The sequence below is a fragment of the Chiloscyllium plagiosum genome, unplaced genomic scaffold (assembly GCF_037043375.1).
Source record: "Chiloscyllium plagiosum isolate Xiang-an unplaced genomic scaffold, Cpla_swu_hap1 HiC_scaffold_35, whole genome shotgun sequence".
Taxonomy (NCBI): Eukaryota; Metazoa; Chordata; class Chondrichthyes; order Orectolobiformes; family Hemiscylliidae; genus Chiloscyllium; species Chiloscyllium plagiosum.
Genome location: NW_028270173.1, coordinates 44,069,091 through 44,093,972, shown reverse-complemented (window position 1 = coordinate 44,093,972; position 24,882 = coordinate 44,069,091). Strand labels below are relative to the sequence as shown.

General features: G+C 42.1%; 1 protein-coding gene and 1 pseudogene across 1 annotated transcript; one reads left to right on the top strand and one right to left on the bottom strand.

The window, feature by feature from the left end:
- Nucleotides 1–866: 866 nt before the first annotated feature.
- LOC148140731 (uncharacterized) lies at nucleotides 867–1,541 on the bottom strand. The gene has a single exon (XM_087979536.1). The coding sequence runs from the start codon at nucleotides 1,539–1,541 to the stop codon at nucleotides 867–869; it is 675 nt and encodes a 224-aa protein (XP_087835662.1).
- Nucleotides 1,542–16,116: 14,575 nt separating this feature from the next.
- On the top strand, nucleotides 16,117–16,776 carry LOC148140730 (uncharacterized; annotated as a pseudogene).
- Nucleotides 16,777–24,882: the final 8,106 nt, after the last annotated feature.

The following is a 24,882-nucleotide window of genomic DNA, read 5'->3' as shown; positions in this document are numbered from 1 at the left end:
GGTACTCTCCACAAACCTGGATGAATACAACTCCACAAACATCCTTCAGGACAAAATAACCCATTTGATCAAAACGCCATTCAGTACCTAAGCTTATAATTAATACATCTCCGGTGCACAGTGGCACACGAGCATATACAAGGTACAGTGTCTCAACATGACAATGTGTGGGAATCTCAAGAGCAGTGAGGACAGGCCAGAAAAAGCTCCGAAGCAGTGAAACTCCAGTGTTCCAAGTCCATGACCATCAGAAAAGTTAGAGAAAGGAAAAAACCTCGACCCTTCTCATCTAAGGATTGGTGCTACTTCAGTTTCCTGAAATGCTTGGCAGCCTCTGTCTCGTGAGAGTTGTTGCAGACTAGAGATGGGAATAATCCAAACTGGCAGCAGACTTTCTCTTTGGCTCAGTCTGCATATAACTGATGAGACCTGCTAAATTCAAATGGCAAGTATTTAAAATCATGTTAATCTTTATCCCAGATTTACAAAAACAAAGGGGGGGCTCCATTAAAACAGAAACTTCTCCCAGGGTTATCTCCAAGAGAAGAAACTAACCACAATGGAATTTCAGAGACATTTGGAGAGATGCTGAGAAATACACCACTTTATGCTCAGCATGCACATGTTCTTTATTTTGTATGCTGGAGGACATTTACATCGTTGACACTCTCCTTTGAATATCCAACTGTGGGCCATGAGCAATACAGAGTCAAATATATTTGATTAAGCAGCTTTATTTATTAATTTAGCAATGTGACCGGGCTGGAGTTTAGTTCCATCAGCAGAAACAAACCCAACTGTCAGAATGCGGTTCAGTTGTGGATGTGAATACCAGCAGTGAAAAAAGCAAGGTCCATCCCCTGCAATCAGTTGTGAATTTGCTGGTGTTTAAGCAGGTTGGATGACTGAGTGAATCCTTTCCCACATACGGAGCAAGTGAATGGTCTCTCCCCAGTGTGTACTCGCTGGTGCGTCTTCCAGTTCGATAAACGTGCAAAGGTTTTCACACAGCCAGAGCATTTGAAAGGTCTCTCATTGGTGTGAACTCGCTGGTGGGTCAGCAGGTGGAAGGACTGGGTGAATACCTTCCTACAAATCGAACACGTGAATGGCTTCTCCCCAGTGTGAACCGCTTGGTGAGTTAGGAGGTTAGAAGACTGAGTGAATCCCTTCCCACAAATAAAGCAGGTGAACGGCCTCTCTCCGGTATGGATTTGCTGATGCTTCAGAAGGTTGGATGCACGGGTAAATGTCTTCACACAATAAGAACAACTGTATGGCTTCTCCCCTGTGTGAACTTGTTGGTGTGTCAACAGGTGAGAGGATTGGGCGAATCCTTTCTCACACACGGAGCAGGTGAATGGCCTCTTGCCAGTGTGAAGCTGCTGGTGTTTCAGCAGGTTTGATGATTCTCGAAAACGCTTCCCACATTGCGAGCAGCTGAACGTCCTCTCCCCAGTGTGACTACGTAGATGTATCTCGAACTGAGATAAGTAGTTGAATCCCTTCCCACAGTCCCCACATTTCCATGGTCGCAACATGGTCTGGGCGGCTCTGTGACTCTCGAGGTTGGATGATGAGTTGAAGTTTTGTCCACACAAAGTACAAATGTACATTTGCTCCTGCTGAAAAGGTTAAAGTGTTTATTCAGGAATGATAACTAGTCGAAGTTCTTTTCACAGTCAATGCATTGGAACATTTTCAGTCAGGTGTCTGGATCTTGGTGTTATCTCAGTCACATCGATGCTTGAAATGTTTTGAACAGGCAAGCGGAGCAAACGTATCTCCTTTCACATTCAAATGCCGAGAATAACCAGGATCTGTTTGTCGTCAAGCAATACTTTCAAATCTGGATATGACATTGTGTTTTGAGTTTTCTGATCTCAGCTTTTCTTCCAATGTCCCTGTGAAAAGAGGTTAAAAATAATCACTAATCAAGGTACAAAACATAATTTCAGAGCAGGCATGTTTAGTTTCTATGGAACATTCTTTCCCCTATTGTTTCCTCAAAACTGTAAGCACTCATCCCATACATTTTCTGTTGTCCCTTTGGAGAGATTTCAATCTGTCACACTTCTTCAAAATTTCTCTCCTCTCTGTCTTTGCCCTCTTCTGTCTGAGTTCAATGCTCCAACCCCAGTTGCAAAGTGACAATAAAGTCAACGAGTCAATGGTCACTTGTGTCTTGAAACCCAGACTGCTCCCTCTCCCATCATACAAGTTGGCTGCCGTTTTTATGACCCTGCCCTCGAACAAGAGACCCTGCTGACTCAAACCTGTCTGAATGGTCAAATGTGGGTTTCGGGCTTCCTTCATGCAACTCCAGGTGAAATTCAGTTTTCTTTCTCTTCACATTTTCCTCCTTATTCCTGATCAAATATCCTGCAGTTCTCTCCTCTAATCCTGGCACAATTAAGTAAAAGTAAAAGTAAATCCTGCGCCTGAACCATTTTCAAAATGGTGGATGGGAAAGAGTCATATCCATACAGCAGATCCTTTCTTCCCTCGATTTCTTGGAGCATTAATTATTGTATTTATAAGTGATAACTTTTTTTTTTTAATTCAAAGGTAAAATCATAAACAACATACTTTAAATGGGAGGAAATGGAGAGAGCAGAAATTTCAGGAGAGACCATGTGGGAGGTCCAAGAATGGATCGAGAGTTCAATACAAAAAAACAATGAACTTTCACAGCTGACCGATTGTGACATAACAAGCATCTCTGGGAATCGGAGCTCTGTCCAAGAAAACCAAACAAAAAGCTGGCCTTGCAGAAACCTCAGTTTCAGAACAGCTCACAGCCTGGACAATCATGATTTCATTGACCAGTGAGTATTTGTTCTGAAGATTTAAAAAACTTATAAATCATAAATTCCTTTGGCAGATCTATAATAGACTCTGATGTTTTACTGAGATCTGTGTTTTGTTTTCTTTAAATATAAAACATAGTTATGAAGTTATCCGAGTGCAGTGCTTTTCGAGCAATAAGAGGGTGGTACTGTCTGGATCTGTAAATAAAGGTACACAGATGGCCTTTAGTAAATAAACATGCTCATCCTGTTTGATGTGTGAGGTTATCGAGAATTTCAATATTTCTGATGATTGCGCCTGTAAGAGGTGTGTTTGGTTGTGAATCCATTGGGTCATATGGATCTGGTGGAGCAGCAGTTAGAGGCAATAAGGATGTGATGGATTGAAGTTCAGGAAGTTAGAAAACTGCAATTACAGTCAAATGGATGGGTTAACTATAGGACAGGTAGCAGAGGCAGACAGAAAGTGCAGGAGTCTCCTGTGGCTATCTGCATCTCAAACAAGTGTGCTGTTTTGGAAAATGTAGGGTGTGATGGACTATCAGGGGAATGCAGCTCTGGCAGCCAACTTTCTGGGACCAAACCTAGCCATACCGTGACGAGAGATATGTCCAGTTCCAAGCAATTAATTGTGATGGAGACTCTCTTTCTTTCTGGGAGCACAGACAGACATTTCTGTGACCGACAGCGGGACATCAAAATGGTCTCTAGCTGCCCTGGTCAAGGATGTCTTGGAAAGGGAAGAGTGACATTGTACATTGTACCAATGATATCGGAAGAGAAGGGAGATGGTTTTGAGGACACAATAAAGGATATTGAGCAGGAGATTGGAAAATAGGTCCTCTCGCGTAGTAATATATAGATTACTCCCTGTGATAGGTGAGAGTGAGAAGAAGATATTAGAGCAGATGAATGTGTTAGTGAAGAGCTGGTGCAGTGGGTAGCGAGTCACATTTTTGGATCATTGGAATCGTGTCTGAGGCAGAAACGGCCTTATGAGAAGGATGGTTCGCAGCTTAATTAGAAGGGGACCGGTATCCTAGTGGGTAGATTGCTCATGCTACACATGAGTTTGAAACCAGTAAAGGCTGGGGAGATGGGGCAATAAATAGTGAGAAAAGAGGAATGACTGAGGCTGGTACAATTGAGAAGAGGAGCAGGTCAAAGAGTCAATGCAGGCAAGAGCAAGACAGAGAAAAAAATAAGACTGATCAAATAAATTGCATTTATTTCAATATAAGAAGACTGACAGGTAAAGCTGATGAACCGGAGGCATGGTTGGAAACATTGCACAGGGAATTCATAAGTATTACATAAACGTGTCTCAGGGAAGGACAGGACTGGCAGCTTAATGTTTCAGGGTACTGATGCGAGAGAAAGGAGAGAAAGGACGCAAGAGTGAAGGGGGTGTGGCATTTTTGTTCAGTTGTACTCAGGGAGAATATTCCTGGGATTACGTTCAATGAAGTTATTTGGATGGAAATGTAAAGAAAAAAAAGGATTATCACCACATTGGAACTAAATATCTGCCCCTCAATAGTCAGCAGGAAATGGAGAAGCGGCTCAGTGAATCAGTGGTTAGCACTGCTGCCTCACAGTATTAGGGACCCGAGCTCGATTCCAGCCCCGTGCAAATGTCTGTGTGTGGTGTTTGCATATTCTCCCTGTATCTGCGTGAGTTTCCTCCAGTTGCTCTAGTGTCCACCCCTAATCTAAAGATGTGCAGGTTAGGTAAATTGGCCATGTTAAATTACCCATAGTGTTCAGGGATCCGTAGGTTAGGTGCATGAGGAAGGAGTAAATGTAGGAGAATGGGTCTGTGTGGGATACTGTGCGGAGGGTCGGAGTTGACTTGTTGGGCCGAAGGGCCTGTTTCCGCACAGTCGGGATTCGAATTGCTTATCAAGCAAATTTGTGAGGGGTTATCAGTTATCTCTCAGAATAAGAGGATTATAATGGTAGGGGATTTTAACTTTCCAAGCATAGACTGGGACTGATATAGTGTTAAGGGCTTAGATGGATTAGAACTTGTCAATTGTCTACAAGAAGATTTTCTGATTAAATATGTTGATGAACCTCTTAAAGAAGGAGCAAAACATGACCTTTTCTTCAGAAGTAAAGCAAGGCAGTTGACTGAGGTGTCAATGGGAGTGCAAGTTGGGGCCAGTGAGTATAATTCTGTTAGTTTTAAAAGAATATACATAATCGAAAAGTTAAGATTCTAAATTGAAGTAACGCAAATTTTGATGGAATTAGGCAAGTCATTTCAAAAGTTGACAAGGAGAAGCTATTCATGCGTAAAGGGGCTGTTGGAAAGTGGGAGACCTTCAAAAATGAGATAAAGAATTAAGGGCTAGGTAATCGAAAATGGAGGATGGGGCAGAAAAGTTGCAGCCAGAAGAGCTGCGACTTTGTTGAGGTATTTTCAGTGTTGAAATGAATTTCCTCATAATTTAAGAGCAGTAATTACTGTTTTATATGCCGTTGTATTGTATTGGAAGTTTGGGGAAAAAACGATCAAAACAACAGCAGTTCAAAAAGGAAAAACACAGAAAAGGGCATTGAATCAAATGTTGAAAGAAACTGACACTGCTGTCTAACCCAGCAGTAACCTGCACAGCTGCTTCCTTTGCTGTCTGGTTTCAAGCATCTTCAGACATTGGATTGCTTCTTAGAAAAACAAACAGACAGCAAAATACAAATATGACCTTTGAGAAAACCAGTGTGTGGGAGCTCACAGCAGGGGAGCAGCTAAGTGGCTATTTCTTTGGTAAATCCACAATAGCGAGAAGGTGTTTACCTTTTGATTATTTCATTAAAACTTTAAGAATATAAAAACTTCGGTATTAATGTTGAAGTTGTGGTTTTTTTTAGAGCAGTAAGACAGTGCTAGTTTCTGGGGGTGTAGATTGTTAATATGTAAAGATAGTTTTTTTGCAGGATTGATGTGCTCTTCCAGTCGGATGTGAGAGATTAGGGAGAGTTATGTCTGCAGGAAGTGTATTTCGTTGTGATTCCTGTCATATTGCATGGATCGATTGGAGCAGGAGTTAGAGGCAATGAGAAATTTGCAGGAGCTCGGGGGTGTGATGGATGGCAATTGCAGGGAGGGAGATAAACCGATGATACATTCAGGACGATGGGTTACCTCGACGAAAGGTCAGACAGGGAGGCAGGTAGTGCAAGGGTCACCTGTCTCCATCCTCATCTCAAACGAGTATGCGGTTTTGGAAAATGTAGGGGCTGATTGACTCTCAGGCGAATGTAGTACTGACAGCCAGGTTTCTGGTACTGAGACTGGCTCTAATGAAATGAGGATTATCTCAGATTCCAAGTGACCGATTGTGATAGAGGATTCTTTCGTTCGAGGCACAGACAGACGATTCTGTCGCTGACAGCTAAATATCGGAGTGGTGTGTTGCCTCTCTATGGACAGGATCAAAGAAATCTCAGAGAGTGTGTAGAATTTTCTCAAAGGTCAACAGGACCAGGATATTGTCTGGAACTAATGTCTTAAGAAGTGAAAAGAATGAGATTCTGAGGAGAGAGTTTAGGTTGAATAGTAAAAAGCAGGCTTTCGAGTATAGTCATATTTGGATTACTCCAAGTGCCATGAGCTCGTGATGGGAGGAATAGGAGTTTAGAGAGATGAATGCGTGGCTGAGGAACTGATACAGGGAGAAGGATTCACATTTTTTCTCATTTGAATGTCTTCTTTTGTAGAAATGGCCTGTGCAAGAAGTACGGAATGCATCTGCATTGGAAGAGGCCTAATATACTGGCGTGAAGATTTGCTAAATCTTTTTGCGTAGAAATAAACAGGTCTGTTGGGGGGGGGGGGGGGGTAGGGGACTCATGGGGATCGTGAGGAAAGTGATCTCCCTGAAACTAGTACAGTTGGGAAAAAGAGTAAATCAAACAGACAGGGCAATCAAGAACAAAAACGAAATGAGGTAGGACTGTTAAATTAAACATCATTTATTTCATTGTAGGAGGTCTAACAAAGCAGAAGCACTGAGTACATGATTAGAAACATGGGATTTGGAATATCATAGCAGTTGCAGAGATGTGGCTCAGGGATGGACCAGACTGCAGTTTAATGTTCCAGAGTATAGATTTTATTGGAAGGATAGTAAGGGGGACAAGAAAGGAAGGGGGAGTGGTGCCGTTGATTAGGGGCAACATTATATCTGTACTTAGGGAAGATATTCCTGGGAATATGTCCAGGGAAGTTATTTAAGAAATGGGAAATAAGAAAGGGATGAAAACCTTATTGTGATTGTACTATAGATCCCCCATAGTCAGTCAGAAATTCAGAAACAAAGCTGTAAGGAGATTTCAGTTGTTTGTATGAATCACAGGATTATGGGAGGGGATTTTGACTTTCCAAACAAGAAAATTTTCTGATTCAGTGTATGGATGTACCTACCACAGAAGGCACAAAACCCGACCTCTTCTTGGGAAATAAGGCAGGGCAGGCGATGTGCACAGCACAGAATCAGATAAGTTAACTGTTGTTTAAGTCTGTCCAAGAGAATTGCTGCAGTAGTGGATGCAGTGGATTCTTCCTTGATTATATGTTTTTGGATATAAGTCTTTTGATTAAACTTAAAATATAAGCCATAGCTATTAATTTAACCTTGGGCAGTATTTGTAGAGGAATAAGATGGCTTTATTTTCTGGGTCTGCAGTTTGTGAAGGAGCAAAAATGGCCTTTGCAGTGATATGTACTTCTTGTCAGATGTGGTCGTTTAAAGATAAGTTTAAGGGTTACTGCGGATTATATCTGCCATAAATGCTGTTGGATCCGAATCTTATCAGATCGAGTGGATCAGTTGGAGAGACAAATAGAAGCGACGAGGAATTTGCAACAGCAACAGGATGTGATGAATGGCAGTTATAGAAAGGGGTGGGGAATGTCTCAGTTTCAGTCACATAGATGGGTTAACTTCAGGAAGTGTAAGGGAGGTAGGCAGCTACAGCAGGAGTCTTTTGTGGGTATACACATTTCAAACACGTATGCTGTTTTGGAAAATGTAGGGAGTGATGGATTCTCAGGGGAACGGAGCACAAATAGCCAAGTTTCTGGTATTGAGACTGGCTCAAATGCAACTAGGGGTACGTCAGCTTCCAAGAGATCAATCATGTTTGAGGATTCTGTAGTCAGAGGTACAGACAGACATTTCTGTGGCCAGCAGAGAAAAAAAGCAGAATGGTGTGTTGGTCCCCTGGTGCCAGGATCAAAGATGTCTCAGAGAGGGTGCAGAATGTTCTCACGGGGGAGAAGGGCCAGCAGGAGGTCATTGTCCACATTGGAACCAACGACATTGGAAGGGAAAAGGTTGAGACTCTGAAGGGAGATTACACAAAGTTACGTTGAAATTTTAAAAGGAGTTCCTCAAGAGTAGTAATATCTGGATTACTCCCAGTGCTACGAGCTAGTGAGAGCAGGAATAGGAGGATAGAGTAGATGAATGCATGGCTCAGGAGCTGGTGTATGGGAGAAGGATTCACATTTTGCGATCATTGGAATCACTTTTTGGGTAGAATTGACCTGAACAAGAAGGATGGATTGCACCTAAATTGGAAGGGCACTAATATTCTTGCAGGGGAGTTTGCTACAACTGCTTGGGAGGATTTAAGCTAGTAAGGTGGGGTGGCTCCCAGGGAGATAGTGAGGCAAGAGGTCAATCAGAGACGGGTACAGCTGAGAACAGAAGTGAGTCAAACGGTGAGGGCAGGGAGGGACAAGGTAGGACTAATGAATTAAACTGCATTTATTTCAATGCAAGGGGCCTAACAGGGAAGGCAGATGAACTCAAGACATGGTTAGAATCATGGGACTGGGATATCATCGCAATTACGGAAGCATGGCTCAGGGATGGGCAGGACTGGCAGCTGAATGTTCCAGGATACAAATGCTGCAGGAAGAATAGAAAGGGAGGCAAAAGAGGAGGGGGAGTGGCATTTTTGATAAGGGATAGCATTACAGCTGTGCTCAGGGGGAATATTCCCGGAAATACATCCAGGGACGTTATTTGGGTGGAACTAAGAAATAAGAAAGGGATGATCACCTTATTGGGGCTGTATTATAGACCCCCCCCCCCCCCCCCACAATAGTCAGAGGGAAACTGAGAAACAAACTTGCAAGGAGATCTCAGCGATCTGTAAGAATAATAGGGTAGTTATGTAAGGGAATTTTAACTTTCCAAACATCGATTGGGACTGCCATAGTGTTAAAGGTTTAGAGGGAGAGGAATTTCTTAAGTGTGTATAAGTCAATTTTCTGATTCAGTATGTGGATGTACCTACGAGAGAAGGTGCAAAACTTGACCTACTCTTGGGAAATAAGGCAGGACAGGTGACTGAGGAGTCAGTGGGGGAGCACTTTGGGGCCAGCGACCATAATTTTATTCATTTTAAAATAGTGATGGAAAAGGAATGACCAGATCGAAAAGTTGAAGTTCTAAATTGGAGAAAGACGAATTTTGATGGTATTAGGCAAGAACTTTCGAAAGCTGACTGGAGGCAGATGTTCGCAGGTAAAGGGACAGCTTGAAAATGGGAAGCCTTCAGAAATGAGATAACAAGAATCCAGAGAAAGTATATTCCTGTCAGGGTGAAAGGGAAGGCTGGTAGGTATAGGGAATGCTGGATGATTAAAGAAATTGAGGGTTTGGTTAAGAAAAAGAAGGAAGCATATATCAGACACAGACAGGATAGTTCGAGTGAATCCTTAGAAGAGTATAAAGAAAATAGGAGTATACTTAAGAGGGAAATCAGGAGGGCAAAATGGGGACATGAGACAGCTTTGGCAAATAGAATTTAGAAGAACCCAAAGTGGTTTTACAAATATATTAAGGACAAAAGGGTAACTAAGGAGAGAATTGCGCTCCTCAAAGATCAGCAGGGCGGCCTTTGTGTGGAACCACAGAAAATGGGAGAGATACCAAATGAATATTTTGCATCGGTATTTACTGATAAAGGTGGGTAAATCCCCAGGACCTGACAGGTGTACCCGAGAACTCTGTGGGAAGCTAGAGAAGTGATTGCTTGGTCTCTTCCTGAGATATTTGTATCATCGATAGTCACAGGAGAGGTGCCGGAGGACTGGAGAATGGCAAACATCGTGCCACTGTTTAAGAAGGGCGGTAAAGACAGGCCTTGGTGGTGGGCAAATTGTTGGAGGGAATCCTGAGTGATAGGATGTACATTTTTCTGGAAAGGCAAGGACTGATTCGGGACAGTCAACATGGCTTTGTGCGTGGGAAATCATGTCTCACAAACTTGATTGAGTTTTTTGAAGAAGTAACAAAGATTGAGGAGGGCAGAGCAGTAGATGTATCTATATGGATTTCAGTCAGGCGTTCAACAAGGTTCCCCATGGGAGACTGATTAGGAAGGTTAGATCTCATGGAATACAGGGGGAACTAGCCATTTGGATACAGAACTGGCTCAAAATGTAGATGACAGAGGGTGGTGGTGGAGGGTTGTTTTTCAGACTGGAGGCCTGTGACCACTGGAGTGCCACAATGATCGGTGCTGGACACTCTACTTTTTGTCATTTACATAAATGATTTGGATGCGAGCATAAGAGGTACAGTTAGTAAGTTTGCAGATGACACCAAAATTGGAGGTGTAGTGGACAGTGAAGAGGGTTACCTCAGATTACAACAGTATCTGGACCAGATGGGCCAATGGGCTGAGAAGCGGTAGATGGAGTTTAATTCAGGTAAATGCGAGGTACTGCATTTTGGGAAAGCAAATCTTAGCAGGACTTATGCACTTAATGGTCAGGTCTTGGGGAATGTTGCTGAACAAAGAGATCTTGGAGTGCAGGTTCATAGCTCCTTGAAAGTAGAGTCGCAGGTAGATATGCTAGTGAAGAAGGCATTTGGTATGCTTTCCTTTATTGGTCAGAGAATTGAGTACAGGAGTTGGGAGGTCATGTTGCGGTTGTACAGGACATTGGTTAGGCCACTGTTGGAATATTGCATGCAATTCTGTTCTCCTTCCTATCGGAAAGATATTGTGAAACTTGAAAGGGTTCAGAAAATATTCACAAGGATTTTGGCAGGGTTGGAGGATCTGAGCTACAGGGAGAGGCTGAACAGCCTGGGGCTGTTTTCCCTGGAGCGTCGGAAGCTGAGGGGTGACCTTATAGAGGTTTACAAAATTATGAGGGGCATGGATAGGATAAATAGGCAAAATCTTTTCCCTGGTGTCAGGGAGTTCAGAATTAGAGGGCATATATTTCATTTGTCACACTGATTCTCATTTAATTAAAAAAATCACACACCTCCCTGAGTAAGGAGCAGTGCTCCAAAAGCATGCACTTTCAAATAAACATGTATGACCATAACAAGGTGTTGCGTGGTTTTTAACTTTGTCCACCCCAGTCCAACATTACCACCTCTACATCATTTCTCAGTTCAATAAATTGTATCATCGACAAAATTAAAAAAAAAAATTCTTTTCTTTTACTTAAGGAATGAACATAGATTCCAAATAGTAAAGGCCCCAAAGTTCCTCCTTGCAGGACTCCCTTTATCACAGTCTGCCAACTCAGAAATGCCCATTTAACTCTAATTTCAGCTTCTGTCTGGTAACTAATTCTTGACCCTTTCGAACAGAAGGAGCCGTAAACTCTTTGTATAACCCTTTTCTGTGACAAGCTATCAAAATATGTTTGACGTCTTTTAATACACCATTTGCTGGTCTCACAGGGTCTGAACAGATTCCCGAGACATAATCGAAAAGGGTAAGAGAAGTGTGCAGGCAGAAAGGCTTTACTTAGAACCAAACTCACAGAAAAAAATCAGTTACTGTTAATGTGTAATATAATGCATTCAGTAACCAGCTTAAATAATGGAAAATAGGGTTTATTAAATGAGAGAAGGGCTTAAAAATGAAGCAAAAAGGGAAGTTTAGTGGTAAATACAGAAAAATCATAATTGCACATCATGGAACGACACAGTTCAGGTCGTTAAATGTTGTTTGGTATCAACTACAAATTTGGAGGTTTTGAAGAAATTATAGAAAATAACAAGGATTCAGGCACTTCATAAACAAATACTTGACAGGTATAAGGCTTCAACTGCTAAAATTGTCATTTTGCTTAATAATAGGTGAGTTTTCAAAGTCAATATGAGGCTATTTGTTTGAAAGGAAGATGAACAAAAAGGTTATTAATGGCCAATATTTACCAGGTGTGGCTAGTAATTTGTGAAATTTGATTATAATAAGTAGAAGAAGGAAGTCCACAGGATAAATACTGCACACAAGATGAGGGCCAGGAGGTTGGACCTTTGGAGTCGAGATATGAAGTACAAAGATGAAAGGCAGGAAAAATGTGGGTAAGATCAAACACTGAACTGGGATCAAACATGTCCCTTAAAGTGATCATGAATTGTTGAAGAATTCCAAAGATGGAGGAGTCAAACAATAGTGCACAAAAGGATAGTAGTAATGGTGTAGTTTAACAATGAAAAAAATGGCGATTGATATTGCAGTTTCAACACAATGCTCACGAATGGACAAATATCCAAACTGTAATGGGCGCACAGAAGCACTTGGCTTTCTCATTTTCTTCTTCCAAAGAAAGGAAAAACATCTATGCTTTTATATTCCACTCCCTTTGCAATAATGCGAAACATTTGCCTTCAGTATGACTTGGTGAACTTTATTATGTAGTTCATGCATGAGGACTCCCAGATGCATCTGTTTTGAAAGTTGCTGCAGTTTTTCTCCACTTAAGTAACATTCAGATCCTCTATTCTTCCTGCCAAACCTCACATTTCCACAAATTACATTCCATCTGACAAGTTTTTGCCCACTCACTTAGCCTGTATAAATGCCTCTCCACAACTTTTGCATTCTCACCATATTACTTCCTACCTTTTTTTTCTTACACGCAAATTAGCTATGGCACATTCATTTTCCTCAGCCAAGTCTTTGTTATATATCATCATAAACTATGTGCCCCCACCCACTCCATGAGATGCAGTTTGCGATTATGATCAAACCCCATTTGTCCCAATTTGGAAGAGGCGAGTGTTATACTCACTGGACTATTAGTTTAAAGATTGAGATAATGTTCTGAGCCTGGTTTGAATACCACCAAGGCACACAGTGGACTTTGAATTTAGTGAAATCTGGAAGGATAGACTAGTCCTATCAGTGTCTTCTTTCCTTTTTTAGTCCTTTACTTCACCCATATCGACTTAATGTGCACCAATCCAGGATTATTCCTTGCTGCCGGACTTATTCGATTTTGTACGAAACATACTCCCTTACTCCCCGTTCCTTCATGCATGCTTTTGCATAAAGGTCACATACATCTGAAGATTTAATTCCCATTGTTGATCTATTCGAAACAACAATGATTACCTTTCAGATCCCATTTCTTCACATCATCCTGAGATTGTCATCGTCCTTCAGCAGAATCGCATTCTTTGTCCGACACACTATATATACACCGATATAGGGCTAAGAGTGAGAGAGAATAACTATATTGTTAATAAGTATTAAATGGAGATTTCCATTTTCACAGCAAGAAAATTCCCAATTTCATCGTTTGCAACAGAGGTGTTAGAATTGGAACATTTGTGAAAGGAGTCATAAATGAACAAGTATCAGACAGATAATAATAATAAGGAATAGGGCAAACAGACCCAGGCAAAGGTATGTTTAAAGAATTCCTGACTGGGTGATCAATTTTGTAAACAGGGAATGCATCTGTTTCTTACATTTGTTCGAAACAAGATCAAAACTTGGATAATTGGACATCTAGGCATGATAAGTTGGTGTGAAGAGGCATTTGTCTGTATTCAGGAAAGTTTTCAATCCAGCCAGTCAAGAAATGAAACGGTTGAAGAAACGATGGATAAGTTGTACTCAACACTCCAGTGGCGAACCATTAGAAGTACCGTCCTGAATCTTGCACTGGGGAACAACAATGCCTGAATGAACTTGCTTAATTACAGAAAAAGGTAACCATAAAATTACGAAATCGAAAATGTGCAACAACTTCTGCGGGTGGGGAAAACACCTTTTGTGGCTGATCACAATAAATTCGACGCTTTTGAAGAGCCAACCAGTCATCGCAAGTTCAGTACACACAATGCTCTGCGATTGAGTAAGTACTCTGTCCAAAACTTTGAATTCGATGGTACCGAAAGAGCGCATGCTCACCAGGACGGGCAGCGGGGCATTCCGGATGCTCCTTTGTCTCGAACCAGATGCGGTGGACAAGAGAAAAGGGATCGGTGACTCGTGGCGAGAGTATGGTAAAAGTGCGATAGGGCCAAGTGAATGGTAACCTTGCTCCCTTTGAACCACAGACGCCAAATAGCCAGGCGGAGCAAATCTGATTCGGGCCCCGACACCAGCAATCTTAACCAGCCCTCACTGCTATCCCCTCCCCCCAAAAACCGACCCGAGTCAACTTCCGGAAGGCCCAAGGCACATGTCCTCTATGGGACTTGCTTCCCCAGAGAAGGCAGGGCTTTTTGCTCCTGTGCTTTGCTGCCCTCCTGCTATTTATACTCTGCAGCGTCTGGAATCGCAGAGGGAACCATTATCCTGCAACATTAAAACAAAACGGCCATACCCTGTCTTCTGTGTATGTGCAAGCAGTTTTTGAATCTTCCTCACAATATCTCTCGTTGAAATTATTCCAGTTTGAAAGGTAAATCGGTCTAAATTTCTGATTCAGTGCTCTTAGGAATCACCTCGGAAGATTCGAGTTCATTCAGGCGCCATGCAAATACTCCCAAGGAGCGAGGACATGGGAATTGTTTGGCCAGGATAAAAACTGAATGGTGCAACCGTCTGAATGGCTTCCTCTGCTTTCACTGACAGTCGTGGTTTTTGTGATCAGAATTTATTGAGTACTTGCAAACCAGGGTTTGTTTTTTTCATGGGTTGTGGGTATTTCTGTCAAGGCCATTACATGTTGGCCATCCTTAATTACGTTTGAGAAGGCAGGACGCGTTTCTCCTGTCTGTCTGACTCAGTTTTACACTGGATAGTGATTTATTTTTATTCACTTAACATATCTAATTTCAAGCAGGAATATTGTAAGTGTGAGGCGTCAGCTGATGAAAGCGGAATAGCCTCTTAATGCACATTTCTGATGATCGCACAGATAGATTGGACACAGATTCTCATATTAAAGATAAAGGATTATGCATAGAACTTGACATCGTCAGATTCAGAATATTCAGGGGAATCAGCAAGTGGAGAAATGAATACAGCCAGTCATAGTCCATGAGGGAACAAGGGAAAGTCAACCAAAAGAGAAATAAGTTTGAATGCTGTGATGGGTTTGGATGTTGACACCGAGAAGAGGCAGATTTGATTTGATTTGATTTGATTTATCATTGTCACATGTATTGAAGTACAGTTGAAAGTGATGGCTTACCTGCTTTACAGCCAGACCATTCTGTACAAATGCATGAGGATAACAACAGAATGCAGGATACGATGTTCCACCTGCTGAGATGGTGCAGAGAGAGATCAACACTAACACTAAAGAGGTCAATTCAAAAGTATGGTAATGGCAGGGAAAAAGCTGTTGTTTCAATGCAAACAAAATTCATATATTTTCGATGTGTCTGCCTGATAGAAGAGCGTAGAACAAAGAATCATTAGAATAGGAAGGTCCTTGATTATTTTTCTGCTTTTCCAAAGCATCAGGAAGTATAGATGAAGTCAATGAATAGGAAAATGGTTTGCAAGATGGATTGAGCTGTGTTAACATGTCTATAATTTCTTTTGGACTTGGGAAGAGCAGTTGCTGTATCATGCTAGGATACAGACAAATAGATTGAGTGAGTGAGTGAGTGAGTGGGAAGGGAATATAGAGCTGAAAGTAAACAAGTTCAGCAAGGATATTCTGTAATCAATTGAACTTCACTCTGTTATAACACTGATAACTTTTCAGATTTCCTTTTTCCAGGGCATTGGAAGAAGAGCATTTACAGATGGGAAATTCAAACCAAATTTCATATGAAGATCTGGCAGCATCAATCAGTTCATCAGACCCGAATGCCATCTACCTTTGGATGTGGAAGGAGATAATTTTTGCCTGTTCAGTTTGTGAAAGCAATATTCCCTGAATTAATGTCACCGGAGCAGCAACAACACACACGCAAACTCAAGTGAGTCTATTCCAGTAGATTGATTGTGAGATAACGTTTTATAATTTATGCAGCCTCAAAAATAGCACTTACGATGCAGAATAATTGATCAACTCTTTTGTGTGTAGACGAGATTCAATTGATTATGCAAGCGAGAGAGATGTAAGGACATATACACAATGGAGAAGCCTTGGAAATGTCGGGAATGTGGGAATGGATTCAATTATCCATCCAAACTGGAAAATCATCAACGTAGCTACACTGGAGAATGGGCATTCACCTGCTCTGTTTGTGGTAAAGGTTTCAGTTACCCAACTGAACTGAAAAATCATCGACGCAGCCACACTGGGGAGAGGGCATTCACCTGCTCTGTATGTGGGAAAGGATTCGGTCAATTCTAGATCCTCCAGACACATCAGCGGGTACACACTGATGAGAGACCATTCACTTGCATTCATTGTGGGAAGGGATTCAGAAAGTCACCTCATCTAATTGCACACCAGAGAATTCACACAGGGGAAAGGCCATTTCCATGCTCTATGTGTGGGAAGAGATTCACCCATGTATCCCACCAGCTGACACACCAGGGTGTATACACTGGGGAGCGGCCTTTTATCTGCCCTGTGTGTCAGAAGAGATTTAAACTGTCATCTGAGCTTTTGACACATCAGCGGGTTCACACTGGAGAAAGGCCATTCATCTGCTCGGTGTGTGAGAAGGGATTTAGTCGATCTTCTAATTTACAGAGACACCAGCAAGTTCACGTGAGATTGAAGGGGCTTGAATCTTCTATTATTGCTAGTGTTAATTATGCACAAGACTGAATCAGATGAATTCAATCCTATTTATTTTGGCTTCTGTTCATACCGGAATACTGGATCATTGGTTGCTTTCATTCTTAGAACTCCAGTATCCCTTTCAGAAGCACTGTTCAACAGAGAAACAAGTCAACAGGAGATTTCTAAATGCATTTTTGATAAATAAAAAGGGAACTAAAACTAATACAATAAATTATGTATAAGGAACTACATAATAGTGGTGTGAAATCTATATTCAAATAGAGAATTGACTCCAAGGAACAGCAAATAGGATTTAAAATAAAACCGCCAGTGCTTATTTCAAAATAGAAAGTGTCCATTCTTAATACTTTGAACAGTAACAGGAAAGGTAGATAAGGGTAACGCAGGAGATGTAACATGTTTGTGTTTTTTAAAGACCTTCAATCAGTGAGAATATAGTACATTCATGACGAAACTCAGAGCATGTGGAGTCAAAGAGTAGGTTTAATTGACGGGAAGCTCTCTGTACAGCAGAATATTTTGTACATGGCAAATTATTTACCCATTCACTCAACCTATTATCACAATGTAGTGACATTTGACAGTAGGGGTTGATTCTGTTCGTAGTACTTCGATTAATCACACCCAGGACTCGACTATGATAATGAGCTGTGCACAAGTTCTTGCATTCATACTGAATTTTATACATTGGCTCTCCGGCTCAAGATTCCATTTAATCATAGTGCATCATTTCTGTTCACTTGATAAGAGAATTCAGTGGCAGTACCAACATTCCCTGTGGAACAGAGTTTTCCCTGTCTTTACGAGGACCTCTTGAATTTTGTGAAGTCAATATGACCTTAGGTTTATGGAGTGTATAATGGCAAACAACACTTGAGACATTTTACAGAAGATGGAGTCATACAGCAAGGGAACAGGCATTTCTGCAAAATTGTCTGTACTGACCAGTTTTCCGAAACTGAACTAGTCCCATTTGATGGTATTTGGCCGATATCCCTCTAAAACATTCCTAGCCATGTAGCTGTTGAAATGTCTTTTAACTTTTGTAACTGTACCCATATTCACCACTTCCACTGGCAACTTGATCCATACACACACCACCATTTGTATGAAAATTTGTCCCTTAGGTCGCTTTTAAATCTTTACACTCACATTAAACCTATGCCCTGTAGGTTTGGAGTTCCATACTGTGGTGAAAAGGCCTTGTCTTTCCACCTTAGGTATGCTGCTCAATATTATATTACTCTATACGATCACCTGTCGGCCTCCTACGCTCTTTGGGAAAACGTCCCAGCCTATTCAACCTCTGCTTATAATTCAAGACTTCCAGTCTCAGTAACATCCTTGTAAATCATTTTTTTTGCACTCTGTCCAATTTAATAACATCCTTCCGACAGTACTCCAAATGTTTCCTCACCAATGTCTTTTTCAGCTGTAACATGACATCTCAATTCCTGGACTGAAGACTTTGCCTGATGAAGGCATGGATGCCAAGTGCCATCTTCACCAGCCTTTCTACCTGTATCACCACTTCAAAGAAACTACGTCCAATCACCCCTAAGACTGATCTGACAACACTCCTCAGGGTCCTACCATTAACTGCAAGTCCTGTCCTGGTGTGTCTTCCCAAAATGTAATGTCAGAAATTTATATGCATTGAATTTCATCTGGTATTCCTCTGTCCACTGCTCTCGTTAGTCAAGATTCTGTTATACTCTGAGATGAACTTCTTCATTGTCCACTACACTGCCAATTACGGTGTCATCCCCTAGTTTACTAATCATGTCTCCTACATTCTCGTCAAAATCAATGGTATAATTGATGAACAACAATAAACCCAGCATTGATCCTTGTCGCACACTGCTGGCCACAGGTCTCAAATTGAAACAACAATCTTCACTCTGTCTCCTACCATCAAATCAAGTTTGTATCCAACTGGCTATCTCTCCCTTGATTCGATGTGATCTAACCCTATTAATCAGTCTACCATATGGAATCTTGGCAAAGATGTCAGTAAAACCCATGCAGACAAAGTATATCACTGTGCCTTCATCTAGATACTTTGTCACCTCTTCAAAAGAATCAGTCAAATGTTTGAGAAATGATTTCCGACATACAAAGCCATGGTGACTATTTCTAATTAGTCCTTGCCTTTCCAAATGCTTGTCAATGCCATCTCTAAGAATCCCCTCGAATAACTTACAACCACTGACATTATGTTAAACCAGTCTGTAATGCCATGGTTTTTCCTTGCTAACTTTCTTTTAAAAATGACGCAACATTAGCCACCCTCCGTGCTTCCAGCACATCACCTGTGGCTATTAATGATACAAGTGTCTCTGGCAAGGGCCCAGTAATTTCTTCATTAGTTTCCCACATTGTCCTGAGATACACGTGATGATGTTCAAGAAATTATCGGTCTTGATACATCTTTGGACTTCCAGCAACTCCTGTTCTACAATGTAGACTCTATTCATGACATCACTATTTGTTTCCTGGAATTCCCTAATTTCTATATCTTTCTGCATGGTAAATACTGACAAGAATTATTCATTTAGGATTTGCGCTGTTTCATGTGGCACCACACATAGACGACTTCATTGATTTTTAAGGGGTCCTATTCTTTCCCTGATTATGCTTTTGCAAGGGCAGTCTCATGCAGCTGAAAGACGTGGAATTGTATTGGAAGAGAATGGTGAGATGAATTATTTCAAAATCCGAAAACAGATTAAGAAACTGAATCAATCCGATGGCTCTGCTGATTTTGACAACAGCTATTTTGGTACTGCAACAGAGATAGAAATGTGATTGGAAAGGTTTGATTGTGGCTTTTAGGGAAAGGAGATTCGAAAATGTGTTGAAGGTGAGGTGGAAGTTTGCAAGGGTAGTGAGTTTGAGACTTATTCTTTTGGGACCTTCAAAATAGCGGCAATTTTGGTGATGAAAATGAGAGCACAGTTAACAGACTGCAGCTTATGCAATGGCTTTGCGTTGTCAGCGAAGGAGCAGGAAAATCGAGATTTCCAGCATAAGCTCGACATCAAGAATTTCAGAAGACAGGCTTATGTTCGAAACGTCAATTCTCCTGCTCCTCGTACGCTGCCTGTCCGGCTGTGCTCTTTTCCAACACCACACTTCAATTCTTATTCAGGGAACGGCTGGGACATTTTTCACTGGAGTGTAGGAGATTGAGAGGCGATCTGACAGGAGTTTATAAAATAATGAGAAGTGTAGATAAAGTGAATGGTTGGCTTTTCTGAAGGATGGAGGATTTAAAGACTTGAGGACATATTTTTAAGGTAATCGGGAAGAGAATTAAAAATGACATAAGAGGGAATTATTTTTATGCAGAAAGTGGTTTATATGTGGAATGAGCTTCCTGAGGAAGTGGTGGATGGTTGCACAATAATAATGCTTAAATGAAACGTGGATAGATATAGAAATAGGAATTGTTTGGAAGGAAATGGTCTTGGAGCAAGTAGGAGGGACTAGTTTAGTTTGGGATAACATTTGGCATGACTGTTTGGACTGAAGGGTGTTTCCATGGAGTATATCTGTACTCAGTAGAATGTAGATGTGACAGCAAGTTATGAGGATATAAACATGAGATCGTGTCGAGGGATTTAATGATGTGCAATAGTTTAAGATGCAATCTCTGAAAGGGGCAAGCACGTTTCATCACAACAGAATATAGACAGGTACAGATTCAGAAAATGCTTGAGAAACATTTGAACTGTTTGAATCTAATGTGATTGAAATCCGTTCTGAAGAGTTCTTATTGGACGCAAAATATTATCTCTTTCTTTCCAAATGTTGCCAGACATGTTGGGTGTCTCCAGCATTCTGTTTCAGATTTAGACAAATCACAACAGTTTGCCAATATTAGAGGATAGAGAATGCTCATAATTTTATTGCCTCTTGGAGCAAGTGCAGGTGTTCTCAATCCCCACGCACCCTGGCCAACCATACCATTCCAGTTAGCAAGTTTGCAGATGTTTTGATTACTTTTTGCATTTCAGGGAGGTCATCACACGATTGATTAGGCCATTTTTTGGAATATTGTGTGCGGTTCTGACTACTTCCCATCGGAGGGATGTTCTGAAACTTGAAAGGGTTCAGAAATGTTTCACAAGGATGTTGCCAGGGTTGGAGGATTTGAGTGATAGGGAGAGGCTGAATAAGCTGGGGCTGTTTTCCCCAGAGTATCTGAGGCTGAGGCATGACCTACAGAGGGTTATAAAATCATGAGGGGCTTGGATAGTGTAAATACACAGAGTCATTTCCTTGGGGTGGGGGATTCCAGAATTAGAGGGTGTTGGGGTAGGGTGAGAGGGGAAAGATTTGAAAGGGACCAATGAGGCAAAGTTTTCAAGCAGAAGGTAGTGCATATAAGGAATGTTTCCAGAGGAAATTGTGGAGGCTGGTGCACTTACAACGTTTAAAAGAGATAAATATATGAAGAGGAAATGATTGGAGAGACATGGTCTGAGTGCTGGCAAATGATTGGCGTGGATGAGTTCGACCAAAGGGTCTGTCCCCGCATTGAGTAACTCTGTGATCCCACAAATTACAGCTGGTCTGGGGAATCCAGACAAGTGCCAAACCAAGTGTTAATTAAAACAAAACGGGGAATGTTGGTTGGCGGAGTCACCGTGAGCATCTCCTGGATTCTGTGGAGTAGCCGCATTCAGAGTATTTCTGTTGGCCTCAGACAGACCCATGCCCAGAGCCTAGACTGCCCTTGGATACCAGTGGTGATCAAAGTTTGTGCGAAGATTTGTAGCTCGGGTGCTCGTTGTTGTGGTTCTGTTCGCCGAGCTGGAAGTTTTTGTTGCAAACGTTTCGTCCCCTGGCTGGGCCACATCATCAGTGCTTGGGAGCCTCCTGCGAAGCGCTTCTTTGATGTTTCCTCCGGTGTTTATAGTGGTCTGTCCCTTCCGCTTCTGGTTGTCAGTTTCAGCTGTCCGCTGTCGTGGTTGGTATATTGGGTCCAGGTCGATGTGTTTGTTGATGGAGTTTGTGGATGAATGCCATGCCTCTAGGAATTCCCTGGCTGTTCTCTGTCTGGCTTGCCCTATGATAGTAGTGTTGTCCCAGTCGAATTCATGTTGCTTGTTGCCTGCGTGTGTGGCTACGAAGGAGAGCTGGTCGTGTCGTTTTGTGGCTAGTTGATGTTCATGTATGCGGATTGTTAGCTGTCTTCCTGTTTGTCCTATATAGTGTTTAGTGCAGTCCTTGCATGGTATCTTGTACACTACATTAGTTTTGCTCATGTTGGGTATCGGGGTCTTCGTTCTGGTGAGATGTTGTCTGAGCGTGGCTGTTGATTTGTGTGCCGTTATGAGTTCTAAGGGTCGCAGTAGTCTGGCTGTCAGTTCTGATATGCTCCTGATGTATGGTAGTGTGGCTCGTCCTTTTGGTTGTGGTAAGTCCTGGAAGACAGTATGGGGGAATTGAATTGGGTGGTGACTGGTATGTCGGGTTGGCCCCTGCGGACCTGGCTTGATAATTGGTGAGCCATTGCCAAAGTTTATAATCGGTTTTCCTGATGTAGACGAGACCACATTGGGAGTACCTGATGCAACAAGCTAGGTTGGAAGAAAGGCAGATGAACCTCTGACTCACCTGAAAGGGCTGTTTGGGGCCCTGGGTGGATTTGAGATGGGTGGTGTGCTCGTAGATTTTGCATTTATTCTGGAAGCAAGGCAAGGTTCTTGGGGTTCAGTGACGGGGGTGGCATGACCCAAGAACTGTGAAAGGGAACAGAACTTGAGGAAGGCAGATGGGATGGGGAGGGGAAGATGTTCTTGGTGGTAGGGTCTTGGAGTTGTCAGAAGTGTTTGAGGATGATGTGTTGGATGCGGACTCTGGTGGAGAAGTAGGTGGAGACAAGGGGGACTCTGTTCTTTCTGTGCTGTGAGGCGGATTTTGGAGTGGTGGAATAGGGAATGGAGGTGGTGTGGCAGAGAGATGTCTGGAAGATGGAGGGAGGAAAAGCAATTAATCAAAATCGCTGCTCAACTGGAATGCTCGCAAGTGGAATGTCTACTCATTCAAATAGATGTGGTGGAGGTAGAATAATTGAGCAAATGGGATGGAGTTTTTGCAGGTTGCTGGGTGGGAGGACGTGCAGTCCAAGTAGTTATGGGAGTCTGTAGGTTTGTAGTAGATGCCCATTTGCAGACTGTTGCCAGAGATGATAATGTTGAGGTCATGGAAGGGGAGGGGTCATCTGAGGTGGACCAACTGAATTTGAAGGTGGGATGGAAGTTGAGTCGGAAGAGACGTTTCACCTGTATGGAGGGCTCTATCGTCAAGGAGCACAGACTTAAAAATCCGGGGCAGAACTTTAGAGGAGACGTACGGAGCATCATTTTCCCTCAGAGAGTGATGGGAATCTGGAATTCCTTGCCTGTCAGGATGGTAGCGGCTGAAGTTTCCATAAAGTTGCACAAAAAAATCATATGTTCACTTTTTGCAAGCATAGGATCCAAATGTTGAAATTAATCGAATTGCTTCAAGGCAGGACGCAGGATGCGTTCGATCAGCTACTTGACACTTCTGGTTGAAGATTGTTGTGAATGCTTTACACTTATATTTTGGAAAGATGTGCTGAGCTCTTCTATCGTTGAAGATGGGGTGCTTGTAAAACATCCTCTTCCAGTGACTTGTTATCCAGCAATCACGACTGGATGTGACAGAGTGTAGAATTTACATCTGATCTGCAGTTTGTGGCATCGCTTATCCCCGTCTATCACTTGTTTTTATGCTGTTTCGGAGCTTCACCACGTTGACACCTCATGTTTAGAAATGCCTGCTACTGATGCTGGCGTTCCTTCCTCCATTTGTGTGGTTCAGATCAATCATGCTTTATTTTTCCTCACTTTGGTTCTCTCATCACCTTCCACAGCATTACTCCAGCAAGTATGTAATTTGGGACCGAGCAGCTTGATTGCGCCTTTTGTTGGGCCATAATTATTGGTGAACCTCGAACTGCCCCACTCTGAGTTGATTCCCTGCCCTTGACACCGTTAGAGCTTCCTTGAATGTTGTTCACCATGATTATTCAGTGGGACAACATTAGACTGTTATTTTACCTGACTGTGAGACAGATTTACCAATTTCAGTGAAAGTCCTCGGATGTTGTTCAAACCGATGGATGGTTTGCGGGTAGATCATAGGAATAAACGGGCAGCAGTCATTTAGTTAGGACTGTAATAGAGAACCCAGCCAGTGAGCAATTGTGGGGCCGATATATAACCAATTCACTAACACGTTTAAATAAATATTAATGAGTTAATTATATCAGTACTTGGTTGGGATAATCAGAAATAATAATATTCCTTTTATACAGGATTGTTTTTTTCTGTGATGACACAAGTCGTCCAACAAGGCTTGTGCCATTCTAGATCGAATTTTGGGAAGAGATATTCGACATAAGTTTGAGGTGAAAATGGAGCATCATTTAAATGACAGTGACCACTATATGGTTTAAATTTGACATCGTAAATGAGAAAAAATGATCAGCAAAAAGAGTTTTTACATTGGGACTAGCAGAATATGTTAAACTTTGGTGGATCTGGTGAAAATGTACAGCTACTGAAAAGTATATTGGAGTAATGTGAGGAGTTAAAAATGAACTACGAGAATAAAGGCTCATATTTGTAACCTTCAGGTGAAATGCAGAAGTAGCAAGCCCAGATATCCGTGGAATAATCGTGATTCATTTAAAAACAGGAAAGGAGAGGTGGACAACAGGTTCGATGGAAGCAAACCAATGGAAGACCGACAAGAATGAAGGAAGTGTGGGGGAGCATGAGACAACAATTTGGTGAGCTCAGACAGGCCATGATAAAATGCTGGCTGTCAGGATAGGGCGAATTATGAGAAAGTGAGGACTGCGATGCTCGACATTAGAGTCAAGAGTGTGGTGCTGGAAAACCACAGCAGATCAGGAAGCTTCCACGGAGCAAGATAATCCACGCTTTGGGCAACAGCCCTTTATCAGGAATCGGGCTTGTGATCCGAGGAGTTGGAGAGATAAGTGAGAGGGGTTGGGGCTAGGAGGAGTGTGGCTGAGAGTGCGATAAGTAGATGGGGATGGGGTGAAGGTGATAGACCAGTGAGGGG

Coding starts and splice junctions, on each gene's coding strand:
- LOC148140731 (XM_087979536.1), bottom strand. CDS start 1,541: ATGTTGCGACCATGGAAATGTGGGGACTGTGGGAAGGGATTCAACTAC.